This window comes from Protopterus annectens, chromosome 1.part1 (genome assembly GCF_019279795.1).
Source record: "Protopterus annectens isolate FY-2018-M chromosome 1.part1, PAN1.0, whole genome shotgun sequence".
Lineage (NCBI taxonomy): Eukaryota > Metazoa > Chordata > Ceratodontiformes > Protopteridae > Protopterus > Protopterus annectens.
In genome coordinates, this window is record NC_056726.1 from 659783302 (window position 1) to 659805698 (window position 22397).

The following is a 22397-nucleotide window of genomic DNA, read 5'->3' on the forward strand; positions in this document are numbered from 1 at the left end:
TAAAGAGGCACAATGACCTCCCCTGATCTAGATGTGAATCCCTTCATGATTAGGTGGGCTATATAAAATGTTTTTCTAACCACTTTGGCCACGTGGTTGTCAAATGAGAGATTGCTATCAACTTGGCTCCCCAGGTCCCTAATTACTTCTTCTGTACTTAATGGATTACCACCTATGTGGTAATTTGTGGGCACTTTGTTTTTGCCAAAGGGGATGACTATACACTTGTTGGCGTTTAGCTTGAGTCCATGGCTCTGGCACCAGTTGTCTGTTTCTATGAGGCCCTTTTGGAGGATGCTTGTGTCGGCTGGAGAGTCGATTATGGCAACCAGTTTGCAGTCATCTGCGAACTTGGTCAGCCACAGTCCTTCCGTGTTGGCCTGTACCTCCGAGAAATATATACCGAACAAGAGAGGTCCCAGGACTGAGCCTTGTGGGACGCCACTTGTAACTGGTTTGGAGTCTGACATGGCTCCAGCAATTCTAACCATGTGGGTTCTGTCCTTGAGCCAGTTTGCAACCCATCTAGTGACATAGGGGTTTATATTTAAGCTGGTGAGCTTATCTATAATGCCCGAGTGGGGTATTGTATCGAAGGCTTTTGCGAGGTCCAGGTAGGCTGTGTGGACCACCTTCCCCTCGTCAATGGCCTTGATGACTGTTTCAAAGAAATCGACCAGGTTTAAGAGGCAGGATCTGCCCTTAAGAAAGCCGAACTGGGTAGGATCCAGTGTCTGTAGGTCCCCAATATCTTTATTTATGAGGTCCATAATGATCCTTTCCATAGCTTTGCAGACCAAGCTAGTCATGCTTATGGGGCTATAGTTTCCAGGATCCGTTGAGGCATCACCTTTGTGGAGAGGGACCACTGTTGCTGTACGCCACTCTTTGGGTACATATCCTGTAGTAAGGCTGAGATTGAACAGTAGTTTTATGTTTGGGTTTAGCTCTTCTTGGAGTTCATGTAGGATGCAGCCCGGGACACCGTCTGGTCCCATTGATGCTGTGTTTTTTGCTTTGGAGAGGGCGGCTCTTACCTGAGCATCTGAGATATCAGGGGGGCAGCACTCTGCTGGGATAGATATTTGCCCTTTTGGTGGGGAGGGGGCGGGAGAAGTTTGCGCTGAACCTGTCAGCTAGCATGTTGGCAATGTCTGTGGGTTCGGTGTATTTGTTGTCATTTTGGACTAATTCTGAGCATATCTGGGAATTCCCACCCAGGTTACTAACATAACTAAAGAAAGCCTTGTGATTATCCTTAGTGTCCTGTGCAATTTTTCTCTCGAAGCTGGCCTTAGACGATTTTATGAGTGCCCGTAGTTTTTTGCTAATACTGATCAGAGATGCCTTCCCTTTTTGGGATTTTGCTCTATCATGTAGTAGCTTCCTCCTTCTATTGTATAGTTTGTTTATGGCTGGGGTCCACCAGACAGGACGTCTGCCTTTGGAGGATTGGGTCTTGGTTTTATTTGGGATTGCATGATCCATGCATTCCTGAAGGTGTTCACAGAATGCGTTTATAAAGGATTCTGCTGTCTGGGCCGTATTTTCCACAGGCCCGGGGGCTTTGAAGGATTCCACCTCAGTTTTGAGGAGTGTGAAATTTGCTTTAGAGAAGTTTTTCACTGTGGTTTTCTGGGCAGGGGGTGGGGTTGCGATGTGAATATCCACTGAGATTAGTTAATGATCTGATCTTACCAATGAGGGATACACTTCTGGTCTGGAGCATAAAGTCCCCATGTTGGTGATGATCAGGTCCAGTATGTTTTCCCCTCTTGTGGGAGTGGTAACAAGTTGTTCCATAGCATTTGAGTTTATAAATTCTAGGAACCTTTGGGCTAGGGTGCTGGAGCTAGAGTAATGCTCCCAGTCTATGTTTGGGTAGTTGAAGTCACCCAATATAATGGTGTTTGGAGAGACCTTCATATTTTCCAGTGTTCTCAGGAAGGCCAAGTGGGGTTCCTGGGTTTGGGAGGGTGGTCTGTAGCAGGCTATAAACTGGAAGGCAGTTTTACCCACAGTTAGTTGCACATGGATAGTCTCTGATGCTTCGTGCTGTGCCACCAACCTGGAGGTGTGGGTATCTTTGACGAATATTGATACTCCCCCTCCTTTTGTGGTTCAATCCAAGTTTTGAGGCCGAAAAGCATGGTATGAGGTATAACCTGGTAGTGCTGGGGTGCTCTCGGGAGCCTTGAACCAGGTTTCTGTTACTGCACAGATATCGATGTTCTCCATGCTAAGGAGAGTTTTGAGTGCGTGCATCTTGAGGTTTAGACTTCTGGCGTTGAGTAGCATTACTCTTAGTTTCTTATCCCTTGTGATACCTATGGAGGTGGGTTTGTCTTTTGAGCCTTGCCTAAAAAAGGCACTATGGGGGTAGCAAGAGCCTTTGCCAATATCCAAAAGCCCAGGGGTGACAGGTGCAAGCCGTCCCTAGCGAAGCATCGTGGCTTGTCGAACATGTCATCCCAGGCTGACAGGCATTGGATCCCCTTTGAATGACACCAATACTTAAGTCAGTTGTTGAAATTGATCATCTTGTCTTCATATTGTGGCATCATTCCTGGTGAGGGTAAGATGCTACTCAAGGTCTGGGTCATACCGGCCTGGGCTACATGCTCAGAGAGCTCCTCTATGTCTCTTTTCATGTAGTCCAGGGAGGTACATCTCAGGTCATTCACACCAGCATGGACAATGACTGAGTCATATTTGTACTTGCCTTGGAGTGACCTGAGTGCTTGTGTTATGTGGCGGATCCTAGCACCCAACAGGCAGCTCACCGTGACCTTCTCCTTGTTCAGCCTGGTGAGTGGGACGTCAGTGCGCCTGACGATAGAGTCACCTATTACAGTATCAGGTGTGTGTCATAATAATCCATTAAGTCCAGATAGGAATAATCTCCCCAGTCTAACAATCCACTTCTTTTCTTTATTGTCCAATATAGTGTGCCAACCAATAGTGTTATTCCTTTTGCCTGAAATGGTGTCTATAATAGTGAATCTATAAGCAGCAAATGAATGTGTTATACAATGTTTGTATAGGGCATATGTAATCCTTTTGTGTTTAATGTCACTTAAATGCTGGCTGACCTGAAATTTAAATTTCTTAGAGGTTTGGCTCACATAAAAGACCCCGCAGGAACATGTGGCAAGATATATCACCCATTCTGAGGAACAGTTAATAAAAAAGGTGATGTCATAAACTCTACTTGTGTTCTGAGTACTGAAACACTTAATTTTATTAATTCTTTTGCAGTGAACATAGTGACCGCATGGAAAACATCCAATGATGGCCTCGCCTATCAGTGTAGACTGTGTCGAACCCCTAACCTTATTCAACCTCTGTTTATAATGATTTAAATGTGCCCCCACTGTCTTTCCTCTTCTGAAACCAAAATGGCATGTATTCTGAATGACCTGTCCCAATTTGTGGGCAGACATTAATATGTTCCAATTCTGATGAATAACCTGACAAAACATGTCAGTGTTTCGACCATATGTGGTAATAAACCTGGGCTGAGAGAAATTAGTTTAAGTTTGTCCTGATATGTCATAAGATCAGATCTACCTTTACATGATACCTGATGATAAGCCATGGTGATAACCCCTGGTTTATAACCTCTGTGTTTAAATCTTCAGACCATATCCTGCCTGGAGTTCTCATATTGTTGGGCACTGGAACACATCCTTTTAAGTTTGATAAATTGTGACTTGGGAATGTTACGGGTGACATGTGGCGGATGAAAACTGCTGGCATGTAATATGGAATTGTATTGAGGGAACTTGCGAAAAACTTGAGTGTTCAATGTACCATCAACATTCTTAGTCATTAAAACATCCAAGAAAGATATCTGATGTTGATCATAATGGCAAGTAAATTGTAAACCCTATTTATTATCGTTGATGTATTGAACAAATTCCTCAAAATATTCTGCGTCTCCCCTCCATATAATCCAGCAGTCATCTAAATAGCGACGCCAAATATCAAGTTCAGGTATGTAAATATTATGTAGGGCATCATAAATCAATTGCTCCTCTACATACGCCATGAATAAATCTGCACATATAGGGGCAAATGATGTCCACATGGTGGTTCCACGTGTTTGCCAAAAACATTCCTCTTGATAGTAAAAGATGTTCACAGTAAGAACTTTTTTCTGTAAACCCAATCAAAAAAGTATTGAACCCAGGAGGATATAGCTCGGAGATCTGTAACCAATATTCCACAGCCAAAAGACAGTCCCAATGTGGAATATTGATATAAAGGGCGGTTACATCCAAAGTACATAGAAGCCATTCTGGTTCAGTTTGGGCATCAGAAAGAATCTGTAAAAATTCTGTTGCATCTTTTATTCTTGATCGAACATGTTTCAACAAAGGTTTCAAATATTTTGTAAGAAAAACAGATATGGGTTCTGTAATGGATCCTCTCCCTGAAACGACTGGTCTGCCAGGTGGATCAATTAATTATTTATGAGTCTTTGGTAACAAATAGAGATATTGTCTGCTAGGGTCATGTACAATCAGTTGCTCAGAGGTGGTACTGGAAATAATGCCTTCCTCAACCGCCAATTTGATAAAAGCTTTAATTTGTCCTTTGAAAAAAGTGTGGGGTCGAGTGGCATAGGCATATAATATCGTTGATCCCCTAGTTGTCTCTGGGCTTCTAAATTATATTTATCAGAATCCATTACCCCCACTGCACCACCCTTATCAGCAGACATCACCACAATGTTGGTATTATTCTTCAGCTCCTGTAGGGCTTGACGTTCATCATTAGAAAGTTTTGGGATCCCCTTACCATATTGATCATGTAAATCTTTGAGAACCTGATTGATGAACATTTGTACTGTACGGTTCAATGGTGGCATAAAAGCCGATTTCCTAAATCTAAATGCATCATCCTGCATCTTATTCAAGTCATCCTGAAAAATAACTTTAGGTTTAATAACCGTGCAAAGGAATAGACATCATTAACACGATCTTCCTCTTGTACAAAAAAATGCGGGAAAAAGATTCAACCCTTTATTGAGCAATCCAATCTGACTGTTGGTCAAAATCTGAGAGGATATATTCAATACATTCTGATCAATCACTTCTTGCTCATCATGTGTAACAATGTTTCCATATTCGGAATGTCTGTACCACTTTTTAGGTTTCCTCCCTGCCTTTCATGTTCTAACCCTAAAGGGACATCATTATTGGTCCGTTTGGGTGTGGGTGAGACCTGTGTGTATGCTGTTTCAGTATCCGTGAAGGAAGAATAATCCTCCCCAGATGTACCCCCAAAGAAAGAGGTGAATTTTCTTAAAATAGATCTTGGCCATTTTCTTTTCCCAGATTTAGGCATAGAATTTGCAATTTAACATTTTTATATGAACCAAAGGGCTTGTTCCAGTCGTAATCACCTTGATCCCTTTTGAATTTATTAACTTTCCTTTCCTTCAAGTGATGTTCCAGAGCTAATAAATCTTGACCAAGTTGTTGAAGGCATGTATGATAAATAGTCTGCCCCTCAAATTGTTTGGTCTGTTCACTAAGTGAGATAATCTCATTCAACCCCCTGGTCAATACATCTATCATAATAGAAGCCAGGGCTTCCACAAAGCCAATAGAAGCTTGCTGTTGTACCCTGGTCCAATGTTCTTCTAATTCCTGATCTATCATATGTACCAAGGGCTGTGTCCTTACTCGTAAACCCCTAGGACTAATATTGTTAGCCATATAGGCTTTAAAAAGCCTTAAATGCCAAACATTAGATTGTAAGGACGTCATATTTTTATAAAGTTTAGAAAATATGTCCGTACAATCAGGTGTATGTGTGGTTTGATCTGAAGTATTAGAAATACTGTTATTGGTATTTACCCCAAAAATCCCTAGGTCATTGTGATCAGAGGATAAACCATGTAACAGCTGATTTAAATCCATTTTAATATAAATATCAAAAGGGAAAAATTATTTTTAAATATAGAAAATATATATGCATGTAGGACCAAAACACTGAAATCAAAGATACTTAAACAGGTTGGGTATATGTTGAACGGTATCTGAATCAATAGTATTAAAATTATATGAGGAGTATATATAGAAAATATATGTAAAAGGGTTACCAGGCCATGCTATACAAAATCCCTTTGTGCTCAAAAACCGACCTGAAAATGATTACACCCCAATGAGGAAACAGATCTAAGAGCACAATATAGACATTCCAATAATGAAAAAATACTTCCATCACACCAAAATCAGTAATGCTGCGGCTCCTGATCATATGATAAAATAAATATAGACCTTAGTCTGTCAGGAATCCAACAAACAGCCCTTACTGATGTGTGTATTCTTACAAAAACAATATATATCATAAATTTTGTTGTGTATCAAATAAGGGATTATTCCACAGACTTAAGAGCACAATAATAGCAATTCCAATGAAAAATGTTTGTATCACACTAACTTCAGTAATGCTGTGGCTCCTAATCATATATTAAAAATAAAATTAAACTTAAATTAAACCCTTGTATAACAGGAGTCCAATAACAGTCCTTACTGATGTGTGTACCCACATAAAAGAACTAAGAATTCTACATAACCCTTGGTTCATAAAAATGTACCTATACCAATGATCTGAAGCCCAAAAATATATCCTCATTCTATTATTCAGAAACCTGATCAAAATATGATAATATTTCAATCCCCATCCAACCAACTAATTGTCCATAAACATAATATCCCATTCAGTGCTTTGGTTTGACATTATTCAAAAAAAAGGCTGTTTATGAATATCCTCGAATCCACAGTGATCTCTATTATGGTAGTCAAACAAAAAAACTTTTAACCACAAATGATCCCGATTATAATACAATAACAGAATATACTTCCCGAACATAAAACCTATGTTGCCATAAGTCCTGGCCATTAAGAAATAATAATCATGACTTCCTAAAAACAGAGTTAGACCATATTATGACCAATTAATAAAAAATAATGATTGTCACAAATAACATCAAATATTATTATCAAACTGTTAGGCCTTAACGACCAAAATATGGCCTTAAATACACAAGAATAGTTTAGGCCTCAAAAATCACCATTAGAGTCCAGTATAATACGCAAAGTGTATTTATATTTAAATCCTGATGTAATGTCCAAGAGCAAAAATCATTGAAAGCAGACCATTCCCAAATTACTGCAGCCGAGACAAAACACTATATGTCTCTAAATACTAGAAACACTCAACTAGTTGTACCATCACGTATAATCAGAGTTCTGATAAATCATACATGAAAGTACTCATGAAAGTACTATCAAACACCCCACATAATGCCAAGTTGATCCGCTCTGTTTGAAATTCAATGATAAATGAAAAACTCAATATATATTTTTTTAAAATATCAGACTGTAATAGGATAAACCAAAATAATAAAGTTATAAACAGCAAACCATGTCCAAAATAGACTGTAGCCTAGGACGACACGCTATATGTCTCTGAATACAGAAAACACACACCAGTTGTAACGCCAACCATGTGTAGTCAAAAGAATGCCAGATATCCAAGGCATATTAATGATTAAATCCTGATGTAATGTCCAAATACAAAAAGCAGACCATGCCCAAATTTCTGCAGTTGAGATGGAATGCTGTATATCTGTAAATACTGGAAACACTCAACTGGTTGTGCCATCCCCGTGTATTAAAAGTTCTGAGTCATGCATGAGAGTACTATCAAACACCCCACATAACTCCAGGTCAATCCGCTCTGTTCGAAAATTAAATAATGAGTAAAAAAGGCTCTTAATTTACTCTGAATGTCATACTGTAATAAGAAAGGCCAAAAATAAAGTTATAAGCAGCAAACCATGTCCAAGTAATCTGTAGCCTAAGACAACACGCCATATGTCTCGTATCTATACAGGAAGAATGCAGAGTCCCTGTAATTACAACTTTACAGGTAAAAGCAGCACTCTCTAAAACCAAAAACATAGCATCCATGGGACTGGACAATGTCCCAGGCTGCATTTTACACAAACTTCAGAACAAACTAGCTCCCCACCTAAGCACCATGTTCAATCTTAGCCTCACGTCAGGCTTTGTGCCCACTGAATGGCACACAGCAACAGTTATCCCACTCCACAAAGGGGGAGCCACCACTGATCCTGGGAACTATCGCCCTATTAGCCTGATGAGCCTCGTCTGCAAGGCCATGGAACATATCATCATGGAATTTATAAACAAAGACATTGGTAATCTCCAAACTCTGGACCCCACCCAGTCACCAAAGCCGTAGACAAGGGTAAGGTGGTCACACAGCCTATCTTGACCGCGCCAAAGCTTTCAACACCATCCCCCATTCTGGAATTACAGCTAAACTCACTAAACTAGGTATAAATCCCTATTGTCACAAGATGGGTGGCTAACTGGCTCACTGACAGAACTCACGCTGTAAAAGTTGCAGACCCCAAATCTGACTTCAAGCCAGTGACAAGTGGAGTACCACAGGGTTCAGTCCTGGGACCTATCCTGTTTGGTATCTACTTCTCTGAAGTACAGGCTAACACAGAAGGCCTCTGGCTAATGAAGTTGGCAGATGACTGCAAACTAGGAGCTATAGTCAAGTCCCCAAATGATGTGAACATTCTACAGAAGGGCCTCACTGAGATAAATCCCTGGTGTCAGAGCCATGGCCTCAAGCTCAATGCCAAAAAGTGCGTTGTTATCCCCTTTGGTAAAAACTCTGTACCCATGAACTACCACATAGGCAGCAGTCTTCTTAACACTGAATGTGTGATAAGAGACCTTGGGATCCAGGTGGACAGTAGTCTCTCCTTTGATAATCACATTGCCACAGTAGTCAGGAAATCCTTCTGCATAGCACACCTCATCACAAAAGTGTTCTCATCCAAGAAAAATGAGGTCATTGTTCCCCTCTACTCGACACTTATTAGACCCATTATAGAGTACAATGCCCCTTTTGAAATGTACCTCACAAGACATCTGCTGCAGCTGGAAAGGTCACAAAAGTACCTCACAAAGAGAATTACTGGCCTCAAACAGATGCCCTACACTGATCATCTCAAAAAACTCCAGCTTTACTCTGTAGCATATCGCCTACTCCAAGGTGATCTCTGCCTAACATATAAAGCTATGTCAAACCCAGAGCTGTTGGACATGCTAAACCTAAAGAAATCCCAATCCCTCCGAGCTACACGCTCTAGGGACCTAAACCTTGTCACCACAATAAACAGGACTTGCTGGAGGGATAGATTCCTGTCCCAGAGACTTCCCATACTCTGGAACAAGCTACCCATCTATGTCAAGCAAAGTTCATTAACACTCTTCAAGAAAAATCTTGATGAGTGGATGGGAAATAGGAAATACACCCCCGAGGATCACTTCTGTGGCTTTGCTCGACAGGGGCACAGGAAATTAACTTTCTTTGGTTGGCGTAAGCCAGGGAACTTTGTTGGCTAGGCTTACTTAGGCCCTTGGGCTGATAGCCTAGTACCTACCTATGAACCTAAACACATAACAGTTATGACGCCAACCACACATAGTCAAAAAAAAGCCAGATATCCAAAAATACTGTAGGGCCTCCCACAAGGTACACTAGGTTACACTGCCCTGTTCATAATTACCCTAGTAGTAAGAAATCCAAAGGAGAAAATCAAGATCACCTGAGCGCAATCCCTGCAATGATAACTTCTTCCAGCCAGGGTCTGATGTAGTCCACACGATTAATCCCTCGGAACTTATATAAGACAAGAAAGTCCAAAAATGGGGTCAGTACACCAAGCACTAAAGATTCCAAATCCCAGAAAAAATATACTAAAAGTGGTTTAAACAAATATATGAGTGGCAAAAAAATCAAATTCTAGCTTCAGTGCTAAAAAAAGTACACACACATAGTCTCACTCCTCAGCCAACGGCAGGAAACAGAAACTGGAACATACCAAATGACAGAACCTGCAGGTACGGCAGTGCAGGGCAAAACCATGAAACTTTTCAAAAAATAGTACCCAGCACACCAGGGTGAGATAAACCAACGTACTCTTTAATGGAGTAGAAGCAAGACACACTGGTTTCAGCTGTTAAACTAAAGCCTTCTTCAGTGTCAAGTAAAATAATCACCAATACCACAAATAAGTATTAGCCACAATTAGTAACCAGGCATCCCATAGGTTGATCATAATAATCCATTAAGTCCAGATGGGAATAATCCCCCAAGTCTAACAATCCACTTCTTTTCTTTATTGTCCAATATAGTGTGCCAACCAATAGGGTTATTCCTTTTGCCTGAAATGGTGTCTATAATAGTAAACCTATATGCAGCAGATGAATGTGTTATACATTGTTTGTATAGGGCATTTGTAATCATTTTGTGTTTAATGTCACTTAAATGCTGGCTGACCCAAAATCTAAATGTCTTAGAGGTCTTCCCCACATAAAAGGCCCCGCAGGAACACGTGGCAAGATATATCACTCAATCTGAGGAACAGCTGGCAAAAAAGTTGATGTCATAAACTCTACATGTGTTCCAAGTACTGAAACTCTTAATTTTATTAATTCTATTGCAGTGAACACAGTGACCGCATGGAAAACATCCAATGATGGCCTCGCCTGTCAGTGTAGACTGTGTCGAACCCCTAACCTTATTCAGCCTCTGTTTATAATGATTTAAATGTGCCCCCACTGTCTTGTCCATTGTATAACTATTCAAGTACCTACTACTCTAGCTTTTATATTAAATAAAAATGCAAAGCCACCAAAGGAAGCCACAACCAGACATTTTATTAGATTAGAACTTTTGTTAATAAAAGTGAATAAAATAGATAAAAAAACTTCCAAACAGACATTTATATAGACTAATGAATACCAACATTGAGTGGACAATTAGCACAGACAACATAAGTACTTTGAAAATGCAATTTCATACTTTCAAGAACCAATAAACTATTAATTGATGTCTTTTCAGTTAAAATTTCAAGGTAAAAATGGAGAATACCCTGAGAAAAAGGATTTATCTGCATTTTTATGCCATCTCTAGGGGTGATTTGAGGAATGCCCTTTATAAATATTCAATTAATTGTATGGCTTTAAAGAAATTTACATTTTTTTATTTTGGAGATGGCTCTTTTTTTGAAAAGAGTAGTAAGTGGGCAGCAGCATATCTTGAAGCCCATGAATTATTTTGACAACTATATTTGGATGCGACAAACAAACCTGGTTTAAATGAGAATACATCAACTAATAGTTTATTTGTTCTTAAAAATATGAAATTGTAAGATATTTGTAGAAGTGATTGGTTGGTTATAATAACAGTAATGTAAACTTTTGATGAATATTTTCATATAATGTAAATGTATTTCTGAAGTATTTATGTTGTTTGTGCTAATTGTTCACTAGATGGTATTATTTGTTTGTCTATTTAAATGTCTGTTTGGAAAGATTTTTTTTATCTGATGAAGTTCTATGCACTTTTAGGAATGAAAGCGGTAATCTAATAAAATGTTCAGTTGTAACTTCCTTTGGTGGCTTCATTTTTTTTTTTATTTATTGTTTAGTTTGTGAACTTTTTGGGTTGTTTTTTTTCAGCTTTTATATTAACATATTCAGAATTCTGACAGATAAAAATACTACTATTTTTTTATCAAAGCAGTATATGAGTAAGGACCACCACGAACCATATATAATAAAACTGTGAATTTAATACTAACAAACAGGATGAGCGTTTTCGCGTACTATCAACGTACGCTTCTTCAGATCTTAAAAACATATTCAAAACTAGTCAACCATTTTAAATGCATTAATTAATTAATTAATTGAACAATTACTCTATCAGGCAACCATCCATTAGCATATAGCTAGCTACTATATAAATGAACTAAACTTAAAACAGCTAAAATACATAACGTGATCAGCAGCACATAAGCTGTAGTCTTCACCTACAAATTTGTTCAACTTTTTTAAAACTCATAATTAACAAATATTCAGAGAAATATACATGAATATATAGTCTAAGTGTTTATCTATATATATTACTAACATATATCACTATACATTCAAAAATAAATAAACACAAATGACTGTAATTGATCTGATACCTGTAGCTATAGCTATAAACACTTATTATAAAATACTGAATGAATACTAACACTATTATACACTAACTATATTAAATACTACTATTATTATCTCATTTCAATCTATGTGCTTCTAAAACAGGCTTAATAGTTATAGATAGATTCAAACCAGGTTCATAGTGCGCTCGCAACTTAAAAATCCATCGAAGTTCTATATTCTCTATGTAATTCATAATATTGCCCCCTCGCCTACTAGGCGTCACCATCTGTAACACCCTGAACTTAAATTCATGTCCCTCATTACCCATAATATGTTTGGCTAAAGCATTCTGTGGGTTAGATTTTCTAATGTCATAAATATGATTATAGACTCTATCTCTGAGTCTTCTAGTTGTCATACCCACATAAAACGCTTGACATTGGACACAAGTGGCCAAATATATAAGATTGGTGCTATCACATGTAGCATGAAACCTTGGTTCAAACACTTTGCCCATAGTCGGATGTATAAAGACCTGTGAAGTAGTAATAGTTGTGCACAAGTTACATTTACCACATGGAAATGTACCCATAAATCCCTCATAACCACATAACTGTCTATTGGTTGAGTGTCCATGATCTATACAGAGTAACCTTTTCATATTCCTACTATTACTATAGGTAAACTTTGGTGTCATGCCAACTATTCTGGCTATAGAAGAATCAACTGTTAGTATATGCCAGTGTTTCCTTATAATTTTTGCTAACTCTCTGCTGTCATTAGTGTACCTCATAATAAAGGATACTCTTGAATCATTAGTGTTTTCACGGGTAATAACATCTTGTCGTCTAGTGTCGATCTTACTCTTCAATCTCTTTTGTCCATTTAAAATCAAAGCTTTTATTTCTCTCACCATGGTACTATTATAGTCTCTCTCTATAAAGAGGCGTTCCATGGTGTCAGCCTGTTCATTCAGTACTATACTTTCTTTACATAGCCTGGTCAGTCTAATAAACTGACCTTTGACTATATTAGGGAATATAAAGCGTGGATGCATACTATTGAATTGTAATAATGTATTTTTCCAACATGTTTTTCTATAAAGTGAAGTAGAGATGCTACCCTCTGAACTTTTATGTATAGTTATATCTAAGAAATCAATCTTACAGTTGGAATATTCTGTAGTGAATCTTAGAAAACTTGTTGTAGACGCTAAATACTTAATGAACTCATTGAGTTCTTCTATGGTACCTTTCCAGAACAATAGTACATCATCCACAAATCACCTATAAAGTAAGATGTTCTTGTAGAATTCACTATTAAAAAGATGTTGTTGCTCCCATGAATACACTAAGTTAGCATATGTATTAGCACATGGGGTGCCCATGGCGACACCCCATTTTTGTAAGTACAACTTGTTGTTAAATATAAAGACATTATTAGAAAGAACAATATCTAATAATGCACACATCAGTAATTGTTGGTCATTACTAAACTCTGAATTACAATTCAATAGCTCCCTAACAGCCTCAATCCCATAAGAGTTAGGAATAGATGTAAACAAATTCTTTACATCCATAGTAACTAATAGGCACATATCTGGTAGCCCAACCTTAAAAGACTGTTCTAATGTATTAATCAATTGATAAGTATCTTTTAAAACAGTTGGTATCTTTCTAACCAATGGGCCTAATAACTTCTCCAGATAAACAGAAACTGTTTCAGTGGCCCACCCTTCACCTGAAACTAAGGGACGCATAGGTAATGGAAAGATCCCTTTATGGATCTTAGATAATCCCTTTATATATGGAATCACCGGATATTTAACAAGAAAATATTCATACAATTCATAACTAATCTGTCTACACATTAATAGATCATAGAGTTCATTATGAATATTCCTAATTATTTCATTTAAAAAACTTCTGTTAATTTCGCTATATGTGATAGCTGCTTGTAACATTGAACACATACTTTCATTGTATTCTTCAGTATTAAGTAACACAACCCCACCCCCCTTATCAGCTGGCTTGATGGTCAAGCCAGTATTGCTACTCAAATTCTTCAAAGAATGCCACTCATCATTACTTAGATTATAAAACAAACATTTCCGCTTGTGTCCCAAGAAATATTCATATAAATCTTGTTCACATATTTTAACAAAATATTCTACTTGTGTATGTAAAACAGGTGTAAAAGAACTTTTACGTTTAAAATGATATACATTTACACCCTCATGTGAGACATTTTTAGTATCGAAAAAAAGTTTCAGCGACACAGAACGTCCAAACACCCTTAAATCAGTTAATAGTTACTATTTTTTTCTAATGTTTCTACAACGGTCTAAGTCTGCAGGCAAATTTTCATTCAGTTTCCCCAAAATAAGCTTTATCACGAGGACAGTGGCTTATTTGTACGCTAGTGGTATAATCATAAAAATTAAAATTCTACAGTTTCACTCTATGGTGGTTATAATCTAAGTATCATCAAAGCACACATATTATAGCACTAAAACTGTGGTCCTCCTTAAAATTTACTGTTACATTTTGTCTAGTAATTGTTAGGGCTGGATTTGTAAAATTACTATTTACCACAATGACCTGCATTGCTCCTGCCTCTTGAATATAGAACTAAGAATTTTCTAGGTATTATAGATGCCAAGTCACGATTTTGAAAAAAATTATAACAGACACCGTTTTTTTATCATTTGATTCAAAGACTAAGAACAACTGCTACATTGCATAATAAAAATCATAGTTTCTAAATATTTTGCCTTTATATACTGATTTTGAAACAGCAGCCATGCAGAGTGTGACACAGGAACTAGACGATTCAACTCCTAAATGGTGCTGCATCCACGCAGGTGCATACTCAAACCCCAGCCTTATCAGATAATTGTAGTGCCCACATGACAGCAGGCATAGCCTTCATGTACTGTCAGCACTAGCCTAGATCCTACACACGGACATAATGGTGTCCTTCAGTAACTTTCTCTTAATGCCAATATCAATACATCCAGTAAAACAGTGTCTGTCAAATATGTGTATGAAGGGTAAATTCAAGAGAGGAATGCACAGTATATCACTGTTGTAATACTACAAATGAATGCTACTGTGATCATTGCATGGCCTTATTACATCTGCGCACCTAAAGCACAGAATGATTTGCAGGCATAACCATAACTAAGGCAGAAACTCTATGCCAGTACAGATCATATGTTACAACTCATTGTTCCAAGAGAGCTATATGCAGGCATTGTGCAGGTTCTGAAATGGCAGGAGTGCCACATTCCACAATAGGCAATCTGTATACCTGTGGAAACAGTCACTTCATAAAAGCTCTAGCTAACAGCCAGAGCATAAGCATGTTGGAGTTTCTGTTGACTGGTGTCCATTATACAATACTGGAGCTACTCACATGGCATAGTAATTAGTGAGGAATTTGTGTAACCATGTACACCTGGATACAATTCTTTTTTGTTTGTTTTTTTACTAGCCCACAAGACTATACAATGTCCCCACTTTCATCTAATCAGCTCATTTGTTCCCCGCAGGGGCAAGAGCCAGCCATCTCACATCCATTCATTCTCCATTCAATGAGTCCAGTCAGACCGATGTTTTCCCCTAGGAATGACAGTCTAGTGTTATGGAATGGGTCAATCTTCAGATCCTGCACTCTTCCTAACTCCCTTACCGGCAGCTGCTTCTTGAGCTTCCCTTTGTGCTGCTGATAGGCAGTGCTTGTGGACTATAACTTATAACAGCCCTCTGTCTGAATAAATCATCTCTAGTGCCATGGTTGCTTGCAATGGATATTGTGAATTATACACCTGCTTGTATGTAGTTGTCTCGAATGCACTAAACCAAGCCACTTCCCCTGCCAGGAAGGGAAGGCTTGCAGTGGCCACTTACTCCCATAATCCCCTGCCCTGTCCTTCTAGCACCTGTGCTGTTAAACAAACACAGGACATTTGAGACATAGTTACTGCTTATTCTCGTTATGCCAGAGGACCAAGTCACATCTGCATACAATTTTTGTGCCCACAACACAACACTGTCACCATCATCATCCTATGATCTCATGTGGTGTGGTGCAGCATGCATTGCTCACATACATCATCTCACATGGTCTTGATGAACTGAGAATGATACACACACACGCGCGCGCACACATACAGACACACACACACACACGCACACAGACACACACACACATTATGCCATACAAGACATTTTCCCATTATTCCAAGTATTCTTAGCAATTTATGTGTCAATATACTGTCTACAGAAATGTATACATGCACCGTGTGTATGAGCTGCAGAAGCTGGTGCCTGTTTGACAAAACAGAGCACTATATTGCTACACAGACCTTGTCTTTTTATGTGATAACAATATACATGTTGTGCTGTGCAGTAGGTGTGGCTCAAGGCTAGAACATAGCATTTTAGCATATATGCTGTTTGTGCTGGTCCTGTCCCTTCACATGTGGTCAATGTTGTGGGACACTGTTACCCATGCCACTGTCTGCAGTGTATGTTTTGTACAGCTGCCAAAGATAAACAAGTTGGAACTGACTCAGGTCACCTGGCATTTTCTAAAACCCAGTTAGAAATCTGATTGCCATAATAGCTACTTTCAATACTCTGGCAGTCATATTTGTGTTATTTAAGCCTCAATCTTATACCTTATATCATATATCTTACTATTATATCTTGATATCATTATAGTCAAAATGAAGACACCTTTATTCCCGCACATATCCACTTTGCAAAATAAACAGAATAATGAATTTAATATTAAAAATAATGTGCACATTCTTTTTCCTTGTAATTCAGTGGCAGGACAAAAAATCATTGAGTTCAAGGACTGAATATAAGGATTATTTGAACAAAAGTCAGGGTTACCAAATCAGACAATCTGTAGGATGGTATTGCACTGCCTCATATATTTCCTCTGTTAGTACCTAATTCTAGACACATGCACACACCCACAGCAACATACATGCACACACAATGTTCATTCATACTTATAAAAATGTCATCTTTAAAAGCAATTAATGGGACAGCTGGATAACTTAGTTTCCCAAAATAAATAATTGAATACATGAAAGTATTTACTTCCTTAATTTCAGTGCCCCATATTCCTGATATTATGAGATCGAAAAGTAATTCAGTTTGGCTGTATTTGGAGTTGTTTAACTTTTCAAAAAACGACATACTTCTTTTTTAAATGGCTTATAAAAACAGGTTAAGACATGAAACACTGGATGAGATAGCATGTACTATATGAACTGCATAATTATGCTTTCTTGCAAAATGCTTTTTTGTGATTCACTTATGTATGCTGCCTAACTTAAAATTCACAGACATACATTTACAAACACTGCTCTATGTTTTATTAATACCAATCACAGAAATTAACGAGGTGTTCTTAGAAAGATTATCATTATAATTGCATTCATGAACAAATGCACTCTACATTCCAATGTAATATGCAATTAAACAACAGAGAAATAAGTCTTTCTGAAATATTTGATTAACCAGAATAGGATATTTCTTAAATAGATCATCAATTTCCCTCTGCTCTTCCTCAACCAGGTTCTTAAAATCTGTCTTCATAATGTTCAAACAAATTTGTTACAAATCACTCCCGACTGCACAGCATTTTATATATGGAAGTGGGATTTCAGGTCTTTTCCTTAAAACATGATTCACTGCATCAGTCTAAGGTACTCAAGTCATTAAAATGCTGTAGTTTAGGGAAAAAGAACAGTACTCTTGCAACAAACAATTTTTTTTCTTTAGGAAGGCAAAGATCGTTCCCCCATGGGAAGGCTGGTATGCCCAAACTGCTGTTTAATATAATCCTTGAAATTGCTTTATCATCTGAAAAAGACATATATTTTTTCACTTTGCATTAATGCCATTGTGTAAAAATGTTCTTTTCATGTAAACACAGCACATTAACATGTTTTCCCAACAGTGGATAGAAGTCAGGAGCATACCTCTCAACCTATTAACACATCTGGACAAAGCTTAATATAACAGGGTCCCAAAATAGGGACAGATTTTAAACATTGTTCTTATAAGCTTAAAACATTGGTAGAATAAAATCATTGTTGTTAGCATGTGTTTTCTGAAGTATATGAAGTCTGAAACTCAAATGTATGTTATTATTTAGTGACTTCAATCCTCAGTGATTTGCCAGAAAACCACACATTTTATGAGGAAATGACCCAAAATATGAGTAAAAAATCTGGACATTCTGCAAAATATTGGACAGTTGAGAGATAAGTTCAGGAGTCAATGGGTTTTATTTCAAACACTGCCTATCCTGATGTTCTACACACTACAGCACTGTTTCATTTATACTCCTTTAAGATATAAATTAAAAACAGTTTTTCAATGTTCATTTCTCTTGTGACAAACCTGGAATGATCTTGCACTGTTTGAACGTTTCCATCATGCTGTACATCTCTTCTTCAGTCAGCAGTAAATTGACATTGTCCTACAAAGCAAACATGACATTTGGTTACTTGAATTCCTGTACTCTGAATCACTCATGATGTGACTGCGTGGAAATTATAACTGATACTATTACTCACTTTCTGAGATGCAGAATATAAAAAAAAAATCCCATAATCCCCTTTATTACTTTAATTTAAAAAGGTAGCCTTAACTTCCACCCCCAAAAAAAATTCATTATGGAAGAATGCAGTGAAAAAGTGGTTACTTATCTATTATATTTTAGCATATTAAGAGGGGAAGTGCACATACATTGAATGAGGGGATGTAGGTAACCCTTGTGATGTAAGCACTCATGTCACCTCTGTGGGCAAGGGTTACATTCATAAATGAAAAATGTTCAAGTTGTTGGGAGGCCAAGTGAGGATATAAAGCACCCTCGTGGTTGCCTGCATGACAAAAACTTAAAGGATTAATGATCTGTAGGTACAAGAGCAAAAACAATACAAAAAAGAAAATAGCTCATGAATTCAGATGAACAAACTCCATTCTTGCTTTTATCACAGTACCAATCTTACTGACCCTTGAAGGGACAAGTAATGTCATTAATGGCATGGTATGCAAATCAAGCAGTGTGATAATCTTCCCCAACACAGGTGGCAGAAGACTGGATAAGTATTCACAAATTCACCTCGCTTGAATGGCTTGATTCTTCTTGAGAGAAGAGGTACGGACTGATCCTGCCAAGGCATAAATGGTCAAAAGACATCATTCCCTTGTATTTCCTATAATCCTAGGATGTGATGAAGGGCTTTTTGCGATATGACAGAAAATTCAAATATGGTTTAATAATGTCCTCCACGGGCTCATTTACTCTCCAATATAATAGTCTTACCCTAATATAAATATTTTTCAGAGTAAAAAGTCATCACTTGCTACAGCTCCATCTCATCCGCAAAGTGTACTGTTAATTTATAGACCCTTGTAAATGTAAACTGACTTGAAAATGAAATATCAGTTTTATGTACTCTAGATTCTATTATAGTTTCAAAGTGTCAAGAAAAAAATATTTTTTTTAGTTTTGACAATTATGGTGCCAAGAAGAGATGTCAATATAAGCCATACTGAGAATATAAAAACTTTCAGCCTTGTGTGATGACCTCATCATTTATGTGACCATGTTCTCCACAGTTCCAAATTTATATTTGGATACAGTGCTGTCAAATTTGTCTGTCCTTAGAGTTTTACAAATGACCAAGGAGTTCATATACTGATTTGTACAGTATATATGACTCAAGCATTATAACACTTTAAATAAATTAATAATAGAATGACCTGGACTGTTACTGCTAGTGCTGATAATTACATTTAAGTATTTTACTAGCAGACACTGCCCTAATGCCTTAGTAACCTAAAAGCAGAGGTGATGATATGAGGAACAGAATGCAGGAGTATTAACCTACGTTATTTTAGACATTTGTGATGAGGATTAACAAGATCATATACTGTGGCCTGCCAACTCACTCTATGATATGACAACGCAGCCCGTGCAAAATAAGCAGTCTTATATTTTTATCAAGTGAGCTCTTCAAACAATTTATATACTTCAGTTTCTCCACATGCACATTTTTTTCGTGGTGCGTAAATAAGTACACATTTCTTTTGAAAAACAAGAAAAAACATGCATTACATCTCTGAATTCATGAACTGTTGCACAAAATGCAATATCAACCTGTCTGTTCATCTTCTAGGAAATATATTCTTAAAACAAATGATTCATTTAAAATAGATATGCAGGAGACTGAAGATGTTAGTACTAACATGATCTGATGTTGTCTTTTTCATTCTTCCTCACCACTGGGCCTAGGATCCAATCCTTGGATCCGACTCGGGCACATTACTCAAGACTCCTGATCCATGCCTCATGCTCCTCCCTTTCCTTATTACCCCCTAGGGCATCCCCAACTCCTCAGATCTCATTTGCCACCATTCTAATCAGATGGAAGATCCTGCCTCTCATTAGACAATATTAACCTAAGTGATTTTTTCACCTTTTGGTGAATTTTTTGCCTTATTCCTTTGTTTATATAGTTCTCTTTTTTTGCTCTTCCCTTTTCAGGGACTTTGTTGTTTCACATTTTCAGTGTGTGTGTTCTTTCGAATTGTAGTTTTTTTATGCTGTAGTATTATACATAGTATTTAGAAAATAAGAATTAAAAAAATTAATGTTTGTACTTAGAGTTTAGGAGTTTTAAATGTACACTTTTAGCTAAGATTTTGCTGGAAATAGGGCCTAGCATATTTTTATAGTTGCAGTTCTCTGTACGTGAGTGCATGTGCTAAGTTTATTCCTTCTGTTAGTATTTTCTCCTTGCAAAGGCTATTACTGTTTATTGGAAACTTATTTTCTAAAAGGATTATACTGTTTTTATGCTGTGGATTTATAACTGGACCTTATAGTTGCTGATATTATTGCATCCCTTAGGACTATGTCAGACAAGCCTGAAAAGCCACTGGGTTCAAACAATGCACTTCTTATGGGCAGAAGTTCTGATGCCCCCAAGAAATGCATATATTGTTTGGGAGCTGCTTATTTGGACATACCTTGTTCCATCTGTAGCACCTTCCATCTGAGTGCCCTCTCAGATTGAAGAAATAAGTTAATTTTTAGAGGACTGTTGCTTGCCTGGGATCAAACCCCCACCAAACAGGCAGTCTTGGAGCAGAAAAAGAGACATCACCAGTCTCCTTCTTCCTCCTCAGAGCAATCTTCAAAGCAGAAGAGAATTGAGATCCTACTGCTATTCAGGGATCCTCAGATCCTACCCTCTCCTTGGATCCGAAGTTCGGCTCCTAGCACTTGCTCTCCTATTCAATATGCCTCTGCTCCGGATCCTAAGACCCTGGATCCAACAGTTAAAGGCTGTTCACCAAATTGGACTTTACAAGTAGTGCTTCCGACTCTACCAATAAAAATTTTCCAGACACCCACCAAGCCAAGACCGTCCTCCTTGACATCATATAGGTGTTCCAGGAGCCACTCCAGTTTAGATATGGACAGAAAGATGCGGAGATTTCTTACAGCTAAAATTCAGATGGGGGTTATTCCAGATCTATCCTCTACTGGAGCTGTGAGGTCTCCTCTTAGACAGCAATTATCTCTTTCTTTGATCCACCAGGCCTGAGGCCAGGGTTTGGCTCAGATTTGTTCAGATTCATCCCTTCATCTGGGTGCCTTGGCCCTAAACAGCTCAGGCCTGATTTTCTCCAGGTGGCACCAATCCAGGGCTAGCCCTGACTTCCTTTCTTCTGCAGCTTCAGCTCCAAGAGGAGGGGGTCTCTCTGGGTCTGTCCAGGTTGTAGAAAGGGTAGAGCTAGTAAACTGTTCTCTCATATCTTGGTTCATACCCCTCACCCTTCTTCTGGTTTGAGCTCTTAGCCCATCTTTTCTGCTCCTTCAGGTCAGCCAGTCCAAGAAGGCCTCCATCCACACTTCCCACAAGGAAGCCCCTCCTCTTTGGATACCTCCCCAGACCACCCAACTGAGGAGGTCACTCAGAAAAGAATGTGCAAAAGGAGTCACAGACTCCTTGATGGAGTCTCTCATGGAGAACAAAGACTTTGAGGAAGGCAAAGGATCCCCCTGATCTCCACCTGATGAATTTTCTTTTGGGAATATCTTGGAAATCCTTAGGCAAACAGATGGCTGGTCCTCCTAAAATCCTTCTCCTGAAGAGAATTTGTTTCTGGAGGCTTTCGGGGCTGGCCCATCTACATCTTTCATGACCTGATGGTGGATGAGCTTATAGACCTTTCTCCTGTTGGGCCTGAAAGGAGCCAGACACTCTTGAACCAGTACCCAAATGCCCAGATATTA

General features: G+C 38.2%; 1 protein-coding gene across 2 annotated transcripts in view; it reads right to left on the minus strand.

Annotated features, from left to right (window-relative positions):
• PHF24 (PHD finger protein 24) overlaps positions 1–22397 on the minus strand; it is a 1962240-nt gene that overhangs the window by 395705 nt on the left and 1544138 nt on the right. For both annotated transcript variants that reach the window (XM_044077480.1, XM_044077487.1), the window contains one exon: positions 18485–18563. In XM_044077480.1, coding sequence (XP_043933415.1) covers positions 18485–18563 — 79 coding nt within the window. The remainder of the gene's footprint in view (positions 1–18484; positions 18564–22397) is intronic.